The sequence below is a fragment of the Somniosus microcephalus genome, chromosome 19, assembly GCF_052327205.1.
Source record: "Somniosus microcephalus isolate GS21.2 chromosome 19, FLI_Smic_1.0, whole genome shotgun sequence".
In the NCBI taxonomy this organism is placed as follows: domain Eukaryota; kingdom Metazoa; phylum Chordata; class Chondrichthyes; order Squaliformes; family Somniosidae; genus Somniosus; species Somniosus microcephalus.
Genome location: NC_141005.1, coordinates 21,412,625 through 21,425,977, shown reverse-complemented (window position 1 = coordinate 21,425,977; position 13,353 = coordinate 21,412,625). Strand labels below are relative to the sequence as shown.

At 44.9% G+C, this 13,353-nt stretch overlaps 2 protein-coding genes across 4 annotated transcripts in view; one reads left to right on the top strand and one right to left on the bottom strand.

The window, feature by feature from the left end:
- ssh1b (slingshot protein phosphatase 1b) overlaps positions 1 to 5,831 on the bottom strand; it is a 110,545-nt gene extending 104,714 nt beyond the window's left edge. For 2 of the 3 annotated variants that reach the window (XM_085961346.1, XM_085961351.1), the window contains exon 1: positions 5,572 to 5,831. In XM_085961346.1, coding sequence (XP_085817472.1) covers positions 5,572 to 5,634 — 63 coding nt within the window. In that variant the 5' untranslated portion in view covers positions 5,635 to 5,831. The remainder of the gene's footprint in view (positions 1 to 5,571) is intronic. The other variant, XM_085961347.1, reaches the window with a different exon arrangement.
- Positions 5,832 to 6,220: 389 nt separating this feature from the next.
- Positions 6,221 to 13,353, top strand: part of LOC147103614 (D-amino-acid oxidase-like) — a 32,444-nt gene continuing 25,311 nt past the window's right edge. Inside the window, exon 1 of the mRNA XM_085961353.1 lies at positions 6,221 to 6,288. The gene's annotated coding sequence lies outside the window, so the exon portion shown is untranslated. The remainder of the gene's footprint in view (positions 6,289 to 13,353) is intronic.

The following is a 13,353-nucleotide window of genomic DNA, read 5'->3' as shown; positions in this document are numbered from 1 at the left end:
CATTAAGTAGTGTCCTTTATCTACTATACAATCGGCAGAGTTTAATTGAACTGGAGTCTCCAGTTTGGAATGCCAATGTAAATGAATTGTTGAAACTGCCAAGAATCAGGCAACTAATGTAAAACTGGCATTTACTATTATGACTAATAGTTCCACAGCCAATTTTAATTGTCCATAAGTGCAGCCATAAGACATAACTAACTGAAGTTACATGGCATGCATCACAAAAAAAGTTAAGGGCTACTTCACAGGCAGAACATTAAACGAGTAATAAATTAATTATAAAGCATTCCACTACAGAACTAGTCGTAACAGGTTAAGTGTATGCAACTATTGATCTCTGACATTGAACTCTTGCAACACAGTCACTGGCGCCATATCCTGACATTCACTGCCAAAATTAGATGCAAGCACAGCAGTTTGAAGACAAGCAAGCACTTCAACCTATGCAGCATCAGCACCCCCCACATCTCAAGTGGGAGAGGGTGCAATGAGAAAAGAGGACACAAATGTTCCTCCGAAGAAGAAATATACCCAATAATTTACAAACATTTTTACAATATTGGACTATCTGACAATCCCCTGCCAGCCACTCCTTGCTGATCAAAGATTTGCGAGCTAAAAGAATTACCAGGGATAGGAAATGGTCTCCCATTTCCCTTTGCAAAACAGTAAGAAGCAGAAGGACCAAACACAATCAAATTGAGGTCAGGAATTGTATAAAAGAAACTCTGCCCACCTGATAATAGGCAACTCTTATCTAAACCTCTTCTCCAGCTTTCCATTATGTTACAAAATGTGAATCAGGCAGAAGACTTGTTACAATAATTGCTAAAATAGTAGTGTATTTATTACAAGAATGAACAATGCCACTATTCATAATTCATATTATTGAAATGCAGTGGAGTGCTTTGTAAAACCCTCTAATGCATCATAAACTCAACTACAAAGTGCAGGTTTAGTTCGCTCACTAAGAACCACTCTAAATATGTACACTATTATTTTAGCAATTATTTTAACAAGTCTTATATGCCTGATTCCCATTTTGTAAGTGGAAAGCTGGAGAAGTGGTTTATATTTGGGTTGGCCTTAATCAGGTCGGCTGAGATTTTTTTGTACAATACATTAACCTCCATTTGATTGCGATGGCTCCTAAAACAAATCAAATGCTGTTAATCATGTCAAGACCATAGCTTTTACTACAAATTAATGCACTCACTTTTACACATTGTAGTTTACCACCTGTGCAATGGCTGTTTAACTGAAGAATTTTTTTAACTTAAGATTTTTAAAAATACTGTATATATAACCCATCTGTCATACTTCAAAACTGTTACAAATACTGTGTGTCCAAAATTGGTGTGTTGTAAAAAGTAAATCATCCAGTTGCACTTACCATGCAACTGTCAAACACAACAGACGAGGTTGAATTAATGCCCTGGGCTATTATGGATTTTTTAAAATTCTTACCCATAAAACCCTCGAGTTCATTAGCCCAGAAGCAGCAACCTATTGTTTGTGGAATGGGAAGGGGCAGTTGTTTATGCATAAGTTTGAGATTTATTTTAGCATTTGTTTTATGATAAATGTTATTTGTTGGGGGTCATTGTGGAGTAGGAACTGTTATGGTGACAGTATCTTGGGATTTTATTGCTGCAATGTGATTGGGTGTTTTTGTGCAGGATTCTGTTTGATATAATGTAATTGTGAAGACTGTGCAATATCGTTAACAAAAGAAAATGAAAGCCCATCAGAAAAGAAAAACAGACTTAAAACAATGAGGAAGAAAAAAAGATTCACCAGTCACAATGTAGACAACAGGGTTGCACCCAACAAAAATATTTTCTTCCATAAAATGGAGAACTTGGCATATACTCCACTTAGACTTTCCAGTCCCTCTAAATACACCAACTACTAATTATTACAAAATGTTTCCACTGGATGCACAATGTACAATGGTTGTCTAAAGTCTATTAGAATTATATGTTACGCAAATTAGGGGCAGCACAGTGGCATAGTGGTTAGCACTGTTGCCTCACAGCGCCAGGGACCCGGGTTCAAATCCGGCCTCGGGTGACTGTGTGGGGTTTGCACATTCTCCCAGTGTTTGCGTGGGTTTCCTCCGGGTGCTCCGGTTTCCTCCCACAGTCCAAAGATGTGCAGGTTAGGTTGATTGGCTATGATAAAATTGACCCTTAAGTGCTAGGGGGATTAAATACGTGGGGTTACAGGGATAGGGTGGGATATGTGTTGGTGTAGGGATTACGGGGATCGGGTGGGATATGTGTCGGTGCAGGCTCGATGGGCCGAAATGGCCTCTATCTGCACTGTGGGGTTTCTGTGAATCTGTAATTAGGTACAAGCATCCAGCCCTAGTGGGGTAACCTGTTGGGACACTGGTGTAAAAAATCTGCTGTGTTCCACAGATTACATGCTTTGGAGAGAACTGTAATCTCAGAGGGTATTCATCAGTCAAAGATTACTGGTACTTACCTTAAGTAATCATAGCAAAGGGTTTTTGCTCTGCCTAGCTTGTGCATGTACCACACACACAGAATGAAGAAACAGTGAATGACAATAGTTGGTTGAGTGTGATTCCAAGGCAGTAATCTAAATTCAGATATTGTCATAATTATCATCTCAACCACAAGAGAACATTACAACTTTGAAATAACTCCAGGAGTATGTATTATTTGTCTTTTATATACACAAGCACATAAACTGAATTTCATGTAATGCATTTTAGTATATATTGGGGCCAATTTTAACTATTGGTGCACAATGGTCGTTGAGCAGAGCTTGCATGCCACCGCCTGCTGCAATCGTCATGAGGCCCGGGCCTCATTTGCATGCAGCCAGAGAGTGCATTGCCCAAAGCAACTGGGGAGGGCGGGAAATCAGCCAGCTTGGGGAGAGGGAAGCAATGCACGACCAGAGAATTTTTGTGGGGGCAGCTTAACAATTTCTTTGAGCGTGTATTAAGCAGCTTCCCGCGATCCCTTTAAGGACCACTGTTTCGGATGCACAATACCAGAATAAATGGGCGGAGCATCAATGGCATATGCTATACCCATTGGTACATTAAAACTGCATTCAGAGACCTATGCACATCATGGGACTCCATTTGAATATTACAAGTGGCTGCCTGCCTGAAACAGATGAGCATTCAGGCCACCCTTCTCAGGGCAATACATAGAAGATAGGAGCAGGAGTAGGCCATTCGGCCCCTCGAGCCTGCTCCGCCATTCAATGCTGATTCATGGCTGATCATCCAAACTCAGTACCCTGTCCCTGCCTTCTCCCCATATCCCTTGATCCCTTTAGCCTTAAGGAATATATCTAACTCCTTCTTGAATATATTTAATGAATTGGCCTCAACTGCCTTCTGTGGCAGAGAATTCCACAGGTTCACCACTCTCTGGGTGAAGAAATTCCTCCTCATTTCTGTCCTAAATGGCTTACCCCTTATCTTTAGACTATACCCAAGATGCCAGTAATTACAGCACCAGAGTAAACAGGGTGGTAAGTGACTAGATGCCATTTTCAGCACATTTATGCCAGGCGGACAAAGCTAGTTAAAATTGGCCTCGTTGTGTCCAGGTGTATACTCACAATCAGTATGCTCTTTTATTGATGACCTTTGGACCCGGTTGGCAGACTCCCGTGTCCGATTGAGATCGGGGACAGCCGTTTAAAAAGCCAGAGCGGGCTCTCGCGGGCGGGCGCGGTCAGTGCCAGCAGCGCGAGGCGGCCCGCGGGGAGTAGGCAGGGAAACCCCGCGGGCTGGCGGCCGTTAGCGAGCGGCTCACTTTGGGCGGACCGCCCGCGCTCCAGCCCCGACACCGTCAAACCTGAGAGGGGGAAGTAGAGAGAGAGAGAGAGAGAGAGAGAGAGAGAGAGGAGAAAGGGAAGAGAAGGAGAGAGAGAGGGGAGAGAGAGAAAAGAGAGAAATTTTGAGAGCTTCAGGCCTGCCTGCAGCGGGCCCGGAGAGCAGCCCCGAGTCCCCCCTGCGCGAGGGTGAGGAGGAGGGGGGGGGTTGCTAAACACAATATAAAACTCAAATAAATTGTTAATTAATTCCCTAACACATAATTCAAATATTTACCTTAGTTCCCTAACACACTGAAAGTGTGGGGGAAAAAATCGTGAAAAATCAAGATGGCGGCCACTCACCTCGGTTCAGAACGATAAGGCCCGCCCACACACGCACCGATTGGTCGACCGTCAGGTCACCGAAGCGTAGGATTGGTCAATCGTCAAGTCACTCAACACTCAACTGTAGGATGGCCCGGCAGCGATTGGTCGACCGTCGGTCAACTGTCGACGGCACGATTGGTCAACCTTCACGTCACTCAATGCTAATGAGCAAATGAGCGGAACTTTTCCCATTTAATGAGCGGAATTTTGAACGTTTTTTGGATACCACGGGCGGGATTTTTGTCCGGCCGAAACGTAAATACGCCTATGACCGGTCCGGAATCGCAAGCTTTCTTTTGACGTGGCGCGCGCGTAGGTACGCTCTATAACTTTCAAACGTATAGAGAACGGACGGACAGACAGACAGACGAGCCGCTTTTTATATATATATAGAAGATAGAGATACCAAAGGTGAATGACTATGCTGCAATTACTACAACGTTTATTGAGAAGTAATGAATATTTCTTTACAGGACACAATATGGCCAATTTATATTATACACCAACTCCATTATTACAGCCTTAAATTTGGCAATGAAATATTAACTCCAAAGAAGGCATTGGATTGCCAAGCAATGTCTGTGCATCACATAACCACAGCATCCTGCAGCAGACCATTATAGTAGACGGTCCCTGCTTAAAAAAATCTCATTAAATATTAGATGATGAGATAACGCCACCCCCACTCCCCAGGAAAAGGACCATTTTCCAATTATGTCAGGCTTCCTTAATTTTAAAGTTCTCCATACAGTAGCAAGATCTCGCCGTTAGCCACATCGCAGTATTAGGTTTTTCAATCAGTATTTTTGCTGAAACAATTTAGAACAAAAGGTAGAAACAAGTAGCTGTTCAAATAAAAACGAAGCAACCATGCGCAGCCGATTTTGTAGGAAGATTCGTATTGCAGGATATTGCGATCAACAGAGAATGCAAAATAATGTTGTTAAATCGTGCATACTCTTGGTGATCACACATTTCTCAGTGGATCCTGGGTCTATTACTTGTGCATTTTCCTTTCTCAGTGCTAATGTTAACAGCACGATGCGTGGCCCACTATTGCAAAAACAATTGAATAACCGCGGGCTGATAACAATTAACAAATATAAATAATGTTAAATATTATCAACGATATGGTCAAAGAAGAAATTAACTGGTTGCTGGTTGTGGCAAACGTTTAATTCTCACTTAACAACTCTATATTTAGCCCAACTTGCATTGTAAACATTTCTGATTTCAAGCATAATAAACATGTCCCAAAGAGGCCTGAAACATCGCCCTGGAGCCATTCATGTCGCCGGCGCTTCCCAGCCGGTCGCATGGGCCTCAGGAGGTTGTCAACCCAGGGCCATTTGTCGGCTACCATACGAGACTCACCGAGACGCTGGGGCTTGAGGAGGCGCTCGGAGTCGGAGAACGCTGCACCGTAACCAGGGCCATAGTGAGGGCTGAGAAAGAAAGACAGCGAGGGGAGAGGGGCTAGCGCGGCAGGTGAGTCCGGGAGAGGCTAAGGCCAAGAGACGCGGCAGGATTCTGCCAGCTTCACGCCGCCACCGCTTTCTTTCCCGATACCATTACAAACGCACGGCGCGCGAGTATGGACTAGAGGGGGCGGGGCAGAGGCGGCGCGCGTACTGAGAGAAAGGAGCGCGCGGATTGGGTGAGGAGCGCGCGTACTGGGAGAAAGGAGCGCGCGGATTGGGTGAGGAGCGCGCGTACTGGGAGAAAGGAGCGTGCGGATTGAGTAAGGAGCGCGCGGATTGAGTGAGGAGGTGGGAGAAAGGAGCGCGCGGATTGGGTGAGGAGCGCGCGTACTGGGAGAAAGGAGCGCGCGGATTGGGTGAGGAGCGCGCGTACTGGGAGAAAGGAGCGCGCGGATTGGGTGAGGAGCGCGCGTACTGGGAGAAAGGAGCGCGCGTACTAGGAGAAAGGAGCGCGCGGATTGGGTGAGGAGCGCGCGTACTGGGAGAAAGGAGCGCGCGGATTGGGTGAGGAGCGCGCGTACTGGGAGAAAGGAGCGCGCGTACTAGGAGAAAGGAGCGCGCGGATTGGGTGAGGAGCGCGCGTACTGGGAGAAAGGAGCGCGCGGATTGGGTAAGGAGCGCGCGTACGACGCTCGAGCGAAAGGCTGGTCAGCGGGGAAAGGTGCGCGCGAGGATGGAGTGGAGTGGGGCGAGGCGCTAACTGTGCGAAGGCAGCTGCAAAGAAAGATTTGCATTTATATGGCGCGCCTTTCACGACCACCAGACGGCTCAAAGCGCTTTAAAGCCAATGAAGTCCTTTTTGAAGTGTTGTCGTTTTCTTCTTGGGCAGTCCCTCGGAACCGAGGATGACTTGCTTCCACATTAACAATGAGTTCTCAGGTGACTGATGAGTCCAATGCGGGTCCTACAGTCTCTGTCACAGGTGGGGCAGACAGTGGTTGGAGGGGTGGGCGGGGTGCTTGGATTGACGTGCGCTCCTTGCGTTGCCTGCGCTCCTTGCTCCCGGCAAAGAGACTCGAAGTGTTCGGCGCCTTCCCGGATGTTTCTCTGTTGTAATGTAGGAAACACAGCAGCCAATTTGCGCACAGCAAGCTTCCCAGCAATGTGATAATGGGCAGATAATCTGTTTTAGTGATCTTGATTGAGGGATAAATATTGGCCAGGAGAACTCCCCTGCTTTTCTTTGAAATTCTCTACCACAGAAGGCTGTGGAGGTCAAGTCACTGAATATATTTAAGAAGGAGATAGATTTCTGGATGCAAAAGGCCTCAAGGGGTATGGGGAGAGAGCGGGAATATGGTACAGTATTGAGATAGAGGATCAGCCATGATCATAGTGAATGACAGTGCAGGCTTGGGGGGGCCGAATGGCTTATTCCTGCTCCTATTTTTCTATGAAATAGTGCCATGGGATCTTTTACATTCACCTGAGAGAGCAGATGGGGCCTCGGTTTAACGTCTCATCCGAAAGATGACACCTCCAACAGTGCAGCCCTCCCTCAGTACTGCACTGGAGTGTCAGCCTAGATTTTTGTGCTCAAGTCTCTGGAGTGGGACTTAAACCAACAACCATTCTAACTCGGAGGTGAGGGTGCTACCCACTGAGCCACTAGCTGACATAGTAGCTGGACGGAATGGGAGGCGTGACAGGCACGTTTGGTGACCGCACAGGAAGAGTGATCGAAATCTGAGGTGGGTTAACATATAAACAGAGGTATGATGAGTTTAAATTACCAAAAGCAACATTTGTTTTCCTGTTGTTCTATTCATCACATCAACTACATGGAATGAACGGCCAGCCCATTGGTTTGTGGAGTGACACCCACCACTGGTGGGGAAAAAAGCACCCAAAATAAAGACAGCCCCAAAAACCAGATTACAAAGTTTGGGAGTGATGACATGCATATATGGTAATCTCAGGTTCAGATGGCTTTACTTTGAGATTTGTTCTTGCTCGTCTATCTTAAAATTCAAACTCTGCAATGAGATTCTCCTGGTATCCATGCCTCACTACACAAGTGGATCTTGCACACAGGAAGTCAGAGTCTCTCTCCCACCTGTCTCTGGTATTTGTGTAGCTCTTTCCCCCTCTTTCTCATGTTCTACCCTGTGTCTCGCTTTCTCTTCTACTCATTTCTGTGTTTCTCTCTTATGCCTATCTCTTTGTGCTCTTCTGACTTTTTTTTCCTTCCATGTATGGTGCGACAACTTGCATTTGCGTGTAGGTGTGGGGAAAATGCGATTAATAAGACTATGGGGTTTCTGTCAAACTCTTCTGTGTACATGGTGCCTCTATCTTTGCCCCACCCCGCCTCCCATTGCCTTCCCAACCCCTTCCCCTTCCCACCACTGGTTCCCCACTACCCCTTCCCCTTCCCACCACCCCTACTGCTTACCACTACCCTCTCGTTGCATCTCACCAACCCTTTCTGCCTGCACTGCCTCCTTATGTTCCTTAAAGACTCGCTACTGTGTTGCCTCTCTCCCTGCCATGCTTCCCCTACCCCAACCTGTTATTGCCTGCAGTTTAAAAAAAAAGAAAGACTTGCATTTATATAGAAACATAGAAGATAGGAGCAGGAGTAGGCGATTCGGCCCCTCGAGCCTGCTCCGTCATTTAATGAGATCATGGCTGATCATCCAAATTCAGTACCCTGTCCCTGCTTTCTCCCCATATCGCTTGATCTCTTTAGCCTTAAGAAATATATCTAACTCCTTCTTGAATATATTTAATGAATTGGCCTCAACTGCCTTCTGTGGTAGAGAATTCCATAGATTCACCACTCTCTGGGTGAAGAAATTCCTCCTTATCTGTGTCCTAAATAGCTTACCCCTTATCCTTAGACTGTGACCTCAGGACATCTCAAAGAGCTTCACAGCCAATTTTGAAGTGTAGTCACTGTTGTAATGTAGTTCCCTTCCCCTGTGATTCCCTGTTTTCCCCTCCCCTCCATTCTATCCCTTTCCTCACTATCCCATATCCTCTCTCCATCCCCAGCACCTGAAACCCATTTCCTTATCATTTCCTGCCCTTGCGGTCCTCAAATCACATCCCTTCTTTCTCGCCACTTTTCGCTAGATCCCCTCAGCCACTATGTGCTCCTTGTCATATGTCTGATTACAAAACTCACACCGATTCTCAGCCCACCTGATGATGCTGACAGCAGATCGGGGACCAATATCCCCACCTGGCTCCCAGCAGCACACTGAACCCCACTCCTATTACTCTGGAGCCAAACAAAAGTCTTTAAAGCCAGGAAGCGACAGAGAGCTGTAGAAGCCAGCCAAGGAGGGGATGCTGTGGGAAGGAAACTCAGGGCTGAGGCTGGTGTACTCTTTTGTTGGGTACTTTAAACAAATTTGACTGTAAATTAAACAAACTTCAAATGAAACTTAAAACAAATTAAATTAAAATTTGATTGTCCGGGTTGATGACGCACTCCAGTCCCCGCGGCGCCCACCGGTCGCGGAAGTACTCAAGCGTGCCGGCGGACACCACGTGCTCCATCTCCAGGGCCACCCGGGCGCGAACGTGGCCGCGGAAGAGAGGCAGGCAATCTGGCTGAACGACCGCCCGCTGCCTGGACCAATTAATGGCTTTCTTAGCCAGGCCCAGGAGCAGTCCTACGAGGAGGTCCTCCAACCTGCCCGCTCCCCTCCGTACCGGGTGACCGTAGATCAAGAGTGTGGGACTGAAGTGCAGCCAAAAATCGAGGAGCAGCCCCTTCAAGTAATGGAAGAGGGGCTGCAACCTCTCACATTCCATGTAGACATGAAACACGGACTCCTCCAGGCCGCAAAAAATGCAGGCGGCCTGGGAGTCCGTGAACCTATTTAAAACCATATTGCACAGGACCGCTCCGTGCAACACCCTCCAGGCCAAGTCCCCGATGGAACAAGGGAGCTGAGGCTGGTGTAGTGTAGGTCTTGCAGCCAGCAGGACATCATCATAACCATATAATGGATGTATGTATCATAACTTTTGTACAGCTATATATTTTCTTTAAGAATATTGTGCTAACGTAACCTTTATGTGACATTTTGTGGTAGCTCAATGAGATTTTGTTAAACCAGCCAGTACATTTTACTATATGTGTTTTTCTGACAAAAGAAAAACTCTTTGGCTGTTTTTAAGATGAAGTGTTTAATAATTAAAACCACAATGTCTGGCTATGAATATAATAATAACCTGGCTTATGTCCATAGCAAATGTGTCGAAAACAAGAAATGTGAAGATCAGACGGCCGTGTGGTTATGGTTAACCCCAAATCAGCAAAGTCGAGGAGGGGGAGGGAGCTTATGTATAAGAATGGGTAGCATAGCTGTTGTCTGTTCTAACAGAACAGATTTGAGAAGATAGTGAGCATTGAAACCACTGGACTTCTGTTCCCAGAACGGATAAACACTTTTTGCTCTATTCGTATTTTGCTTATTACTTGGAAGGGGGAAAATTAGAACAAATAATAATTGAAAAGTATAAATGGGAAGTAATCATTTAAAAAAAAACAAAGATGGAGGACACATTCAAATTTCAGAAATATATATATGGAGGGAGAGAGCCTGCAACTGCATGCAGACTCAAAGCACCTTCAACATTTCTTACTTACAGGGAGTGTTGAGGCTCAGTGTTCAGATTAACATCGGAAATCCTATTAGAGCACCAGCTACTGACATCACAGGTGTAGGGATATAGATATTCCAGTGATTCATGAAGCTGGACAGTATTCAGTCAAAGAAAGTCACACATGTATATTAATTCATCAAAGTTACCTTTAATGATTTAACATTGCACAATGCATTAAAACAGTTTACACATGCATAAAGACAGCATCAATAAATGCAGACAACCTTTTAAACCAAGGATCTCAGCATCAAGGCAGCTTCCTCGTAGCTCTTGAAGTTTCTTCTTCTTGTTCTTTGACATCCTTTCTCTAGGCGATGCTTCTCAAGGCTCCTCCGACTGCAGCAAAGGATCTATCACGATATCCCATTTTTATATGATTTTTGCCAGTTGGGGTGTGAATTAAAGTCAAGCGAAGTCCCATTTTGGCCACTCCGCCGGGTTCATTAATGATGGGCGGTTGGTTGGGCCACTCAAAACGTTGTGAACCCAGGTGTAGCCTTTCCACCTTGTGAAACCAGCATGTGAAATCTTCTGTAGCCTCTTGTCCGTGTGAAACCAGCTGCTGTATTTTTAGTTGTCTTTCTCGAGAGTTTCTGACTGTCTCAGCACTGTTTTTCCAAGACAGTTGTTTTGAGAACCAAAGGCCTGTTCAAAGCTCTCAACGTTTCTGCACATTGCTGCCTTTGCAGTTTAAATTTACAATATCCAAATGTAATGTCCAAAGGGGCAAAGCTAACCCTTTCCTTCACAGGGAATGGTTACAGTTAAGTACAGGCAGTACAGGAAACTTTGTGATATCCGGCACTGACGGGACCGAGCTGTTGCCGTCCCATCAAAACTGCCGGACAAACCAGCGCTAATGTTAAAACATACGGCTCCGTATCTGGCAACAAACCCACAGCTTCTAAACAGTCAGCCGTACCTTGCAAGCGTCTCTGTAGCTTAGCAACAGCTTCAGCGAGACCTTGCAGAGCCTGACTGGTCAAAAAAAAGCAACGAAAAGCAAAAAAAACCGAACGAAACGGCTCCTGATTTTTGCTGGTGGATCGAGCATTCCGGACAGTTAACCTCCGGATAAACCAAAGTTTCCTGTATTAATACAAGAATGCCCATAGGAATATGTTTACATAGGGTTTTTCAATAGAACATGTGACAGACATACTTCAATAAGATATCTATAGATATATAAATAAACCACCTGAACCTCTTGATTAGATTCCAGTTTGTAACTCACTCCTGGCATTGGTTATTCTATACATAAAAAGTATAAGAGTTCCTAGTTGTAAAGAAAAGAAGAAAGAACTTGCACTTATATAGCACCTTTCACAACCTCATGACGTCCCAAAGCGCTTCATACCCAATTAAGTACTTTTGAACTGTTGTCACTGAGGTACAGTAATGTAGGGAAACGCAATGGCCAATTTGCACACAGCAAGGTTCCACAAACACCAATGAGATACTGTAAATGAGATTTTTTAATGATGTTGGTTAAGGGGTAAATAATTGGCCAGCACACAAGGAGAACTCCCCTGTCCTTCAAATAGTGCCATGAAATATTTTATGTCCACCTGAAAAGCAGACGAGGCCTCAGTTAACATTTCATCCGAAAGAAAGCATCTCTGATAGTGTCAGCCTAGATTATGTGCTCAAGTTCTGGAGTGGGACTTGAACGTACGACCTTTTGATTCAGGAGAGAGAGTGCTACCAAGTATGACACAGCCATTTTCAGAATGATCTGTCTTCTATGTTGGCACTTCAAAAATATCTGATGTGTGAAGCAGAAAATGCTGGCGATATACATGTCCATTAGCATCTGTAAAGAGAAAAGATAGATTTATGACATTTTGGGTGTGTAACCCTTCATCACAAGACAATTGTAAATTCTGCTGAAGGGTTACACACCTGACATATCACCCATCTATTCTCTTCACAGATGCTACCTAACCTGCTGTATATTTCTAGTATTTTCAGTTTTCATTTGATTTCTAGCATTTTCAGTTTTTTTTCTTTTTCTTTTGCCTTGTGAACAGCAATGTGCCCAGATATTAAATGACCATTTAATTTTTTTTTTACTCCCAATGCCTGTGTCTAAGAAGGTGGGTTGTGAAGAAACCGGCTTCTATATTCTCTCTCTGCCAGTCTGAGAAGACTATATTGTGTGATAGCAGTCTGGAGACAACTGTCCCTCACCTCACCCTCTATCCATGAAGAGGGACCTGGGATTCATTTGGCACCTTCCACAGCGGAAGGAACGTCATAATTTCATAGAATCATAGAAAAATTACGACACAGAAGGAGGCCATTCGGCCCATCGTGTCCATGCCGGTCGAAAAAGAGCTATCCAGCCTAATCCCACATTCCAGCACTAGGTCCATAACCCTGTAGGTTATGGCTCTTCAAGTGCACATCCAATAACTTTTTAAATGTGATGAGGGTTTCTGCCTCTTTCTCAAATATTTTAATACATTTTGCCTGCTGAACAACCATTGATCTGAAGTCGAAGCTACATTTTGTAAGAGTACCGTTTTGTTGCTTTTCAGCTGCCTTGGTGTGATAGTGCAGCCGATACCAGTGTGCTTTAGCAAACCTTGTTCCTGCACTTGACAAGCTGCTGGGTATTGATCCACCAGCATTGAGAGTGGGTGGGTATGGCAGCCTACTGGCTATAATCCTGTCTACTACCCCAGGGATCATGAGTTCAAAGCAAGTTGTGAAATTGAATTTAATAAAACTGGTCATTTATGGGTTAGTACCAGGAAAAGTAGCCATGAAAGCTGCTGGATTGTTATAAAAACACAATTGCTTCACTAATTTAATTCAAGAAAGGGAATCTGCTACCCTTACCTAGTCCAGCTTACACATGACTATAGTCCTACAGTGTGGTAGACTCTTAGAGCCCTCTGAGCAACCAGGTATGGGCAATATATACTGCCTTGCCAGTGTCGCACATATCCCAAGGCTATAAATTTTCTTCCGGTTCTGAATGTGAGCTAGAGTTCAAAATGCAGAAACCCATTAGCAACTGGAGGAAAATATATAAGAACATAACGTA